The sequence below is a fragment of the Haliotis rufescens genome, unplaced genomic scaffold, assembly GCF_023055435.1.
Source record: "Haliotis rufescens isolate VD_foot unplaced genomic scaffold, xgHalRufe1.0.p SCAF_5, whole genome shotgun sequence".
Lineage (NCBI taxonomy): Eukaryota > Metazoa > Mollusca > Gastropoda > Lepetellida > Haliotidae > Haliotis > Haliotis rufescens.
In genome coordinates, this window is record NW_025964223.1 from 53,278,739 (window position 1) to 53,290,275 (window position 11,537).

The following is an 11,537-nucleotide window of genomic DNA, read 5'->3' on the forward strand; positions in this document are numbered from 1 at the left end:
ACCGTTTTCAGCCTTGTAACGTTTTCAGAACGTTTGTAATTATTTGCTCAAATCAAAGACTGCTGTAATGATGGGAAACAATATGAGACTTTGGAGCTGTCGGATTATAAAAGAGCATTTTATTTCACCGTGGTCAACGCCATTGTTATCTCTGTCGTCGTCAGGCCACAGACTGACCAATAACAATTGACCCTGTAGTCAAAGTAACGTTTGCGAAATCCGAGTACAGCTTTTCAACTGCAGCTGGACCATGGTCGACTTTCAGACGACTATCATATCACTATTCCCAGTCTGTTAATCAACACCATCCCGAGCATAGACTCGTTAGTCCAGCCAAAATGGAACCCCATAATTGCAGCCTAGTTCGGCAAGGGTGGAAACTGGACGTTTACAGTCAGTTATAACTCCCTTGCCTCGGGAAGATGGTTGTTCGAAGACAGACGAGCCATGGCGAGTTTGGGTTGTACTTTAGAATGTTGTTAACATATATCAGATTAGGAAAGGGATAGTATAACCTTAAGATAGCGGTAGGGTCATAGAGCCCTAGCGCCAGCCCCCCCCCCCCCCCCCCCCCCCCCCCCCCTTTCCATGGGGTAGGTGGGGCCGGGCTGTGGGGTGGTTGGGTGCGCTGTGGGGGGTGGTTCAAGTGTCACGATATGCCTATCTATAGAACAGCGACATGATCCAGGCACGATATGCTAGCAAGTGGATCCTCCTTGTAGAACAATTGACAATTAGTTCCAGTACAACTCAGTAAGGGAACTGTCAGTGGTGGTATATGCGATAACCCCTATCAACGATAACAAACCTTTACAACATGGATATTCAACACTTTAGGTATTAAAGTGAAAAAAAGCCTTCACAACATAGAAATGATACCAGAAATGACCGTCAGGTTTAGCAGGAATTGGCATCGACAGTGATTCCCCGATAGTATCACCTTCATTGTAATCTGAGATACACAACATCAGGAAGGTATGTTCCGAATGCTTTGAACCTCCTGGAGGGAGGACGTTTAACACCACACCGACCATACAGTATTATATTGCAGACATTGATCACTTGGAACAACATTGTTCAGGAATATAGTTCACCGTTCGTTTGTCGTCATTTTACAGACAATTTCATGTTTACATCAAACAGCCTCTAGTCAATTTTCCTCATCAATAACAGTAACCAACACCACCAATTATACCTGTGCTTGATGCCACGTGACGGCGATATGATGAGAGTTGGGTGAACAAGGGGAGAGGTCATTCTACTGACAATACTATCGCCATCTATACAAACAATACGCCCAATTAATCCACATAATGTTAGTCGTTTAATTGACAGCACTTAAAAACCCCTTTACCCCAAGTCACAAAGTAGCGTATAATTTCTGAACTAGAAACCCCTTAATATCGTTTTACAAACAGTTACCTGTTTGAGAAGTCATGTGTGAAACGCAATGTCATTTATAAAGGAGACACAATGCGCTAAACAATGCAGACTAATTGTAGGTGACATATCTGATTTCTATTTACCATGACATGCTAGATTGCTGGCACCAATGAGCCGCTTTCATTCACCATACTCAACAGTAGCGTTTCAGACAGTGGAATCTCTTGGTTCAAGAACGCTAACCTGAGTTCACCTGGGTTAGTTATCTGCTTACCTGTGTCACCTGGGTTGGTTAACTGCTTAACTGGACAGACAGCGTCTTTCTTGTTACGCCTGGCCTGGTAGCGCTCTCCACTCTCTGGGGGTCTGTTTTCTGTGTAATCCTCTGCCGTGGAGGGAAGCGATTATACACTTTCGGACTGAGGGACATTGGTTTAATCTGCCTGTGCGGTGGGCTCTTCTAGTGTAATTACTTAGCATGGTTTTTAGGGCTACAGGTGTGGTTCTGTGATCGAGATGGTTCAGGTAGGTTGTAGCGGAACAGATAGCAGGAGGATCTATTTATTGGACGTCGTTTTTTTGCTGACCCGTTTTTAACACGTAGAGTTCAGAGCACAGGTAAGTTGTGCCATTGGTGGTTCGATGTTTAAGGGAGTATTTCTAATTTACTAACAGGTAGCGGAAAATGTAAGTATTGTTGTGATGGTGAAAGGTGATTCTCTGTAATTTCCCTCATTCATTTGGCTTCTTCCGTTACCTCGGTAAAGTTGATAGCGTAGTGGATATTGTGTTTGCTTGTCACGTAAAAGATACCCGAGTTTAAGTCCAACATCGGAACAACTGAAACCAATTCAGTCGTTCCTCTTTGACACCGATGCACCATATGCATGTAGGAACAAGAAGAATGTGAATGTTTTTTTGGTCAAAGGAACCTGAGACAGTTCACATCATGTGCCTTACAAGTACACATGCCTACCTGTGTATCACCTTCACTTAATTATATATTAATACTTATTTGTACTTTTTAACGTAATTAAATATAGTGTTGCTCTAACTACATATGAAATATAATCATTTTGTAAACAGAAACATCCTGAAGTTGTACACTGACTTGAAACGAGATATCATAATTGTTGATGTAATCACGTGCATCAGTGCGATGTGGCGTAGGGGCCATTTCAAAAGTTTCTTTTGTTGGAACATACTATCATCAGATTTGCTAGTACAAATATCTCTTCTACAATAGAAAACGGAAGTAGATAATCCTGAAATGTCCATGTACTTTCTTTGAATGTAGATGGTCAAAATACAGTGAAAATGTCTTCAAAACTTTGAGCCGCCCCCTACATTTGGAGATCGATAGGCTGATCAGGTGAATGGGGATAATATCAGTGTAGTTACATGTTTCTGGAACCGGTATCGATTCGGGGGTCAGGGAAGCGGGAGTGGCATCCGGTTAGAAGGCAAAGTAGAACTTGTTTACAGCGCAGAGTAGGTGATATTTTTTCTAGACAGGTAGGTGACTGTGTGGTAGACAGAAAGGTGACAGTATCCTAGACAGGTAGATGTCTGTGTCTTAGACAGGTAGGTGGCTGTGTCCTAGACAGAAAGGAGACAGCATCCTAGACAGGTTGATGTCCATGTCGTATCGTTGATGGTTGTGTATTCTACGCTTAGGTATCTTGAACTATACTCGATGTTTTTGTGTGTCAATTTGCATTTTGCTTTTTCTATACTATGCCATATAATACAAGACCATTCTATGTATGTATCAGAAGTTTTAAATATGATATATAGCAAAAATGCTTCGTGATTTTGTTAAATTGATTCGAGATTTACAGTTATGTTGTTGTATGTTAGGTGCTTGGATGTTTTCATCGTTGTCAACAATGTGTGTTGATAGGGAGAAAAAACGCAATCACTCTGATCTGATAGCTAGGATATGTTGTGTAAAAAAGACAACATTTAGGTATTGTATGACTGTGAAAGTATCGCGTGTCAAACTTAAGTCGTGCAAACAAGTATAAGTTCCTTCCTGAAATCCACGATATACACGTGCTTTGTTCGTGGAGATCATTTGCTGCCAGTGGGTGCAAAATAGTTCCTTCCTGAACTCCACGATATACACGTGCTTTGTTCGTGGAGACCATTGCTGCCAGTGGGTGCAAAATAGTTCCTTCCTGAACTCCACGATATACACGTGCTTTGTTCGTGGAGACCATTGCTGCCAGTGGGTGCAAAATAGTTCCTTCCTGAACTCCACGATATACACGTGCTTTGTTCGTGGAGACCATTGCTGCCAGTGGGTGCAAAATAGTTCCTTCCTGAACTCCACGATATACACGTGCTTTGTTCGTGGAGACCATTGCTGCCAGTGGGTGCAAAATAGTTCCTTCCTGAACTCCACGATATACACGTGCTTTGTTCGTGGAGACCATTGCTGCCAGTGGGTGCAAGTGTAGAGAATTGTTTGAATACTGAAACGTCATTGTTGGGTAAGACATAGGGCTTGAGTGAATGAGTGAGTATGGTTTAACGCCGCTTTTAGACCTATTCCAGCAATATCGCACCAGAACAAAGCTTTCAATGTACCCCTATGGACATAAAGTTAGAAGGAGTTTATTGTGTAACCAATGACCTTTGCAATGGCGTTTCGGACGATCGGTTATCCCTTATTAAATATTAATTATTATGACGTTTCTGCCGTCTTGTGGTTCATTGATCTGCTATCGCTTGATTTCGTTTCTTGACAAGATTATGAATTGGACCGATAAACGAAACGAAACATAAATAAAATGGATTAAGTTTACCTTCTAACCCTTCGCTAACAGCCAACATCAAGGAGCTGTGATTCAGTATGCATTGCAATCAATTTGAAAAGTTTCTGTTCACAATGCATTAACTGCTAGTTTTATCTTTCAGTCCGCTGCTACAACGGCGCGCTGTGACGTCATATGGGGAATTCCCATCCATCCCGCACGTGCGGTCAAGGTCAGCGAGATATCCTTCAGCGGGCGTAGCCATGCCTAGAAGTCACGTGAGCATCGCTAGGTTCTGCGATTGGTCAGAAGATCTTGGTGATTGTATCTCTGTGTCTAAACTGTATCGAGACCTTGCCAACATCCCCCGACTTGGCGACACGGGACGGGGCAAGAACCTGCAGTGGTGTAGCAACGGTGTCAGGGTCATTCCTGGCCGGATGTTCTCACGGGACAAGGGGGCGCTGACGAAAGGAGAAAGGGAGATAATCGCGGGGATTTATCGCAACCGTGGTGAGAACACGCGTGACGTGCAGAGACAGCCATCTCCAGTTCGGAACCATTACGAGGCTTGGCTGGTGGGTAGGACCATATCTAAGAGCGGGGGGTCGAGGTATGATGATACGCCCAGACACAGCGCGCACAAATGTCAAGGGGATTCGGAATTCAAAGTGCCAGATTCCTTGTACATCAAGTCTCATTCCATCACTGATGATGGAACTCAAACATCAAGGGAGTCATCGTGTTATTTTTGTGCGAAGGAGAGAAACAATTCTAAAAACCAATCGGATTCATTTTGTGGTGAGACGTCAGTTCACTGTAAGGACAGTGGTGATTGGTCCGATGAAGGGCCCGCGGCGCCCCCCAGCACTCCTGATAGGCTGCTTCAAAAACGCGCACGCGCGAAGGGATATGGCGGCAGTGAGAACTCGTTTTCCTTCTCAGACAGCCCGGAATCAACCAGGCTGGACTCTCCGAGGAGAGTTCGGGTGAATGTCTATTTGCCAGCAATGGCGGCAGAGCAAACCGAAGAGGATATTAAAACCTGCCTACTTCACGGGAGGAGCCTGCTGCGGAAGGAGAGACCTCTCAGCCAATCAGACTTTAGGTTAAAGAAAGACACATCTGCATCACAGGGTGATCAGCATCCACACTCAAGACCCTCAACCCTAAGGGATCGACCGTCACGTGCCTCCCATTCCCATAACAGTATTCGAGAGGACGGCGAGACGGGGGTTTCAGAAGACAAGACACGGGAAAATACGATGAGACTTGGGTGTGAGCTCAGTGAGTGACCCGAAGGACAAACACAACTACTGAACTATAACTACAGCAAATGTGAAAAAATCCACTGGAACCAAAGGGGCTCCTTTAACAATTGAACCACTGACTTATCTCCCCTGTCGTGACGTGCGCTACCTCGTCGAGTCGTGATCCAAACGGTCAAGTCGTACGACTGTCCGATTGCTGTTCGTTCTTTTCGTTGCTGAAATTTTGACTGACTAAAACAGCACCAGAAACACCACTACTACTTTAAACCTCGGCTGTATATTTGTGGCTGAACCCAATTTAATATAGATTGTTTCGTGGACTTGAAAGATCTTCAGGGGCCCCCCTCAGCTGCCGTATCATCCCCTGGGATGTAGATATAGACTTTGAAACATTAAATACCCAATTTTCGATTCATATATCCCGATCATCCATGCATCCTTTGGAAATATCTACATATGACATTGATCTCATTTTGTCTAATGTCCAGGGTACCACCGATACTCCCCGTACAGTTGGTACCAGAACTCTGTATATTCCTCCAGATGAAGCAATTACAGGGGTTGTCAGATGACTAGTGCCTTGGAACTGTAACAAAACATGGCATTAGAAGTAAATTGATGTCAGTTTCTGTATTGTAATGCGTGTATGTCACTTTGTAAACAAACATGTCAAAAAATGTTTTTAAAAAATTATTATTTTATATGAAAATATCTATTGGTACTTTATTACTTTCAAGTGTATATGGAGGCGGGTTAGCCGAGTGGTTAAAGCGTTCGCTCGTCACGCTGAAGACACGGGTTCGATTCCCCACATGGGTACGATGTGTGAAGCCCATTTCTGGTATCCCCCGCCGTGATATTGCTGGAATATTGCTAATAGCAGCGTAAAGCCATACTCACTCACTTCAAGTGTAGTTACTGCACAGTGTACTTATCTTAACAAGCAGCTGCTCCCAGGCAGACCCAGCCTGTTGACAAACACGAACCCGCCTTTACGACACACTATTTCGATCCTGGATGATTGTCAGGCTGTGTCTAAACAATGGTATTTGCGTTAGTGTTGCAAAATAGCTTCAATTGTGTTTGTGCCTATCCGGACGAGAGGTCACGATTTGATGCAGAGGGAAGAAATATGGTTGTTTTACAAACCGACAATATTGACAGTGGCATTATCGGTGGAACACAAGCTTTAACTGTGATATTCGACGTCTTGGATTGTAGATGACTGTGCTATCAGTGGGGATGGAAATGCTCGACGTGAAATAGAACGAATACTTGCTCCAGCGTACATTTCCTCCAAAATCATCCTCAGTACCAAGCGTATTTAAGCACATCCTTGTGTATCCAGGGTATTATATCTTGATTCTATTTTCATAAGTACCATTGGCTTTTCCGCCACCATAGCTTCTTTTGGGAAGTGACGTCACCGTCTTCGATTCTCTGTCAGTAAGTTCGCACGGGGACCCGTTCAACAAAGCGATCGTAGCGCCAAGGTGATAGTAACTAGTAACTACCACACTTTAACATAGACTTACGACAGTCATAGCACTACGAAGTCCAGATTTTCCCTCGCTCACGAATAATTCTTTTTTTAGCTTCGTGTCGATCGAAATAGAGAAGGGAGCTATGGTTGCGAATGGATCCAGAGTATTTATCAAATTTAATGAAGGTATGATATATTGGACAATTATTAAACCACTATTTACAAACATTATATATTTTGAAAAAGTTTGAAATGGGGGTTACCATTATCTTAAATTTCGTTTTTGTCTATAAGAATAAAGTTGTATCAAGAAGCATTTTTACAACCATGTCTTCATCCTTGTCACATGTTGTTAGAATTTAAATACATGCGATGTATTGCCTTGCTTTCTGTACATCTGAATCGTATAGTAAAAACGCCTCAGATTTTTTTCTGAGGACAATCTGACTTTCAGGGTTACTTTTATCTGTTTTTTGCTGGTGTACAATATCATTAAAATCATATCTTTGTTCTCGCTAACGTTAAACAAAGATCTGAGGACAGCCCTTTACGGGTCACGTCAGAACTATCTTTCGCGAACTTTGACCGACCACTGAAATTACAAACAGGAAGTCGACATTAGCCAGAGACTATATACCGATATAGCCTATCAGAAAGCAGCTTTCTCGAGGTTGACGGCACTACTTTCAGACTGGCGACGTCCATTCCAGACTACACTTTAAAAAATATCGATTCAAAGTTGAAGACCGAGCCAAAGAACATTCTAAATGTCTAATAAATGGCCGATATGGCGTGGCAGTACTTCCCACGGGCTATGGAACGTGGCTTCCGTTTCAAATATTTATCCCTTAGAAGCGAGAGATATACGATGATTTTGACGCAATAAATCGTACATAACTGTCGTTCGGAATGCCCCATGTTAACCTTTTCGACGTTGCATGATTAGAAAACATTCCGACTGTCAGCTTCCCGATCTGGTAACCGAGGCTCTGATTGGTCGGATATAACGTCGTACTGGCGTGACGTGACGTGAATAAGATCTGATATTTATAAGATTGAGTGAAGTCTTAATTTCTCTCCAAGTGAGTGAGTGAGTGAGTTGGGTTTAACGCCGCTTTTAACATAATCGGGGCGAACCGGGATTCGAACCTACGATCATAGCTTTCTGGCATGCCCAAGGGACGCAACTCTGCAGTGATTTGCGATGAACCGGCCACCTGTGGCCCCCAATGATTTTGAGGCAATAAGTCGTGGGTTTCACCGAAGTGGTAAACGTCTGACACCTGCATCACTTCGGACTGTCCTCCCACATGAAGCTGACACGCCGCGATATAACTAGAACACTGTTAAAAGCGGCGTTAAACCCAACTCACTCACTAACCCACGAACACGGGTATGGTACTGACAAACCTAGAAACATAATCGGGGCGAACCGTGATTCGAACTCAAAATCATAGGTTTCTGGCGTGCCCAAGGGACGCAACTCTACAAAGCGAATCGTGGCTCCTTAGACGACTGCCCCCTCCAAGTGAGTGAGTGAATTGAATATAACGCAATGTTGACGAACGCTTTATCATGCTGGCAATGTGGTTTTGTGGCGTACGAAGCCGCAATTCACGCGGAGTTGCGTCCATCAGATAGGTAATGCAGGATCAGTTACTAATGGGTTCGAATCTTAGTCATCAGTCCTTCGGAAAGGTTACTTTCAGACTGGCGACGTACCCTTGGCCCCTTTCCACAAAGCGATCTTCGGACTACGACGATATTAAGATCACTTTTGTGGAACGGGTCACTGGTGGGTACGTCTTCAGCCATCAATGCTTGCCGTAAAAGGCGACTATGCTGGTCGTAAGAGCCGACTAACGGGATCGGGTGGTCAGGCTCGCTGACTTGGTATGATGCATGTCGTATCCCAATTGCGTGGATCGATGTTCATGATGTCAATCACTGGATTGTCTGGTCCAGACTCTATTATTTACAGACAGCCGTCATATAGCTGGGGTATTGCTGAGTGCGGCGTTAAACAACAAAGGACAAGGGGTGTCACCAACGTCGCCGATAGCAGGTAAGATTGCGACTAAATGGATCATTTGGTCAGGCTCAGTGACTTAGTTCATTGTGTGTCTTCATATCTCAATTGCGTGGATCGATTCTCATGTCAATCAATGGACTGGTTGGTCCAGACTGGATTATCCACAGACCACCGTCATACAGCTGTATTGTTGCTGAATGCGGCGTTAAAAAGTGAGCGAGTTGGGTTTCACGCTGCTTTTAACAGTATTCCAGTTATATCGCGGCGTGTCAGCTTAATGTGGGAGGAAAGCCCGAAGTGATGCATGTCTCGGACGTTTACCAGTTCGGTGAAACCCACGAGCACGGGTATGGTGCTGACAAACCTAGAAACATAACCGGGACGAACCGGGATTCGACCCAACAATCATAGGTTTCTGGCGTGCCCAAGGGACGCAACCCTGCAGTGATTTGCGACGACTGGGCCACCTGTGGCTCCCAATTCCCGATGACGTGATGTTGACTGGGTAATCATTAGCCACTATTAGTACAGTTTCAGTAACATGTCTGGTCCATGCTGTACAATTCACAGGCTCCATTATACAGATGGAATAATACCCCAAAATTCAGAATCATCCGCTCTCTCCCTACCATCACCCACGCACGGTGCTAACTGTTTAACTGCTTTTATCAACTTCACAACACTGACCCCATTATCTGTTCAAACACTATAAACCGATTGTCTCTCGTCAAACGTTTAAATGCTTTATGAGATACATAAATACCACGCACATTAACTTCTCTATACAATGAGCTGTGTATATTGTAATGGTAGAGAGACAGAAAATGGACCTTTCGAGTGAGTTGGATTTAATGCCGCTTTTAACAGTATTCCAGTTATATCACGGGGTGTCAGCTTAATGTGGGAGGAAGGCCGGAAGTGATGCAGGTCTCGAACGTTTACCACTTCGGTGAAACTCACGAGCACGGGTATGGTGCTATTGGGATCGATGTTCATGATATCAATCACTGGATTGTCTGGTCCAGACTCGATTATTTACAGACCGCCGTCATATAGCTGGAATATTGCTGAGTGCGGCGTTAAACACAACAAACAAACAAACAAACAGATGCCGCTTAATTGTGTGCCTAGGTTTCCAAGCACAATACAGTGCTCGTGGGTTTCAGCACGGTGGTCAACATCAGAGACCTGCGTTAAGCTGCCTGCACTGAAGATGTTTCATGAAGATGGACGATAGAGTCAATGATTCTGACGTGTGCAATTAAACTTGTTAAAAGAAAATTCTCAAGTGTCAAATTACAGAAATTGTTTAAGTGAGGCGAAATTACCCCTTTTCACAATAGTACGTACACTGTGGTGCGCTTAAAATATACCAGATCATATAGTGACTTTTATGAAGAATCATTTAGTTTCTAAAATTGATTTGCAACAAAGATGACGACCGCGGCAATGTATTATGGTTATTCTTTACATAGGCCATATGGAAAATGAGTCACATAATATGAATATCTGTAACAACCAGTGGGCGAAAGAAAGAAGTCTAACTGGTCCAAAGTGGATCTTGTGGGATTGAATGATTGCCCGCCGCTCGTTACCCATGCAAAAATGCAAACCATCAGATAAGGTGAAATGGGGTTAAACGTCGCGTTCAAGGTTATTGCACTTCTATATATCTATATATCTATATATATATATATATATATATATATATATATATATATATATATATTTATATTTATATATATAGTGCTAGCCTACTGAGATTCCATGCCGCAGTTTAACATGAATACCCCACTCAGACACAGTATACTGACTCCCAGCCGACCAGTCCTTGTTTAAGCCCCTTAATGCCGAGCGGCAGACAGGGTAACAAGAAGTACTTCTATCTTTTAACGTCTTTTGGTATGACGCGGTCGGGGATCGAACACCGGCGGACGCTCAGTCAGATAAGGAGTATCAAACAAATCAGTTGATATGTCGACACAGATTCTGCCAGATACACTGAAGTGGCGCTGCTCTATGGGATGAGCTTCCAGTGGATGTTAGGAGATCTAAGGGTGTCAGCAGCTTCCGGTCAACACTCAAGACCATCCTCTTCAAAAGAGCATATGACTGAGGCTCTTGAACAGGGAGTATCTGAATAAGATGTGCTTTAAAAATCTATTATTCATGATAATTTGTTATAACGCCTGTGTGCATTCAAACCCGCGATATTCGCATACACATGACCACGCCATCCCAAGAGGTATATAATCACGCAGATGTGCAGTCACCCACTTCCTCCCTATAACTAGCATCCAGCATAACGCTTTAATGTCCGTTACGTACCACCCCGTTGCCTTCATTCATGACAGGAACAACGCTGTATTGCCAGATCAAACAGTACGGACTCTTAACGTTACATTATCTTCATCAATACAGTCATTATACCGCGCTAATGCTCGGGATGAAGTGTGAACTAATGAACGTAACAACCATAGCGATCTCACTAATCTACATTACACGTTATGAGATTTATGAAGGATGTATATCTCTTTATGTTATTGATTTACAATCCCAATGACCAGGATATCAATATGAGAGGTCAAATGTTCGCATGAAGGCGGAAA

At 43.5% G+C, this 11,537-nt stretch overlaps 1 protein-coding gene across 5 annotated transcripts in view; it reads left to right on the top strand.

Annotated features, from left to right (window-relative positions):
* The window catches only part of LOC124126337, a 46,223-nt gene extending 38,886 nt beyond the window's left edge, over positions 1 to 7,337 (top strand). For 3 of the 5 annotated variants that reach the window (XM_048384617.1, XM_046489749.2, XM_046489756.2), the window contains one exon: positions 4,306 to 7,337. In XM_048384617.1, coding sequence (XP_048240574.1) covers positions 4,306 to 5,437 — 1,132 coding nt within the window. In that variant the 3' untranslated portion in view covers positions 5,438 to 7,337. Of the gene's footprint in view, positions 1 to 1,697; positions 1,909 to 4,305 lie in introns of those variants that run through there. The other 2 variants (XM_048384618.1, XM_046489762.2) reach the window with 2 other exon arrangements.
* The last annotated feature ends 4,200 nt before the right edge of the window (positions 7,338 to 11,537 follow it).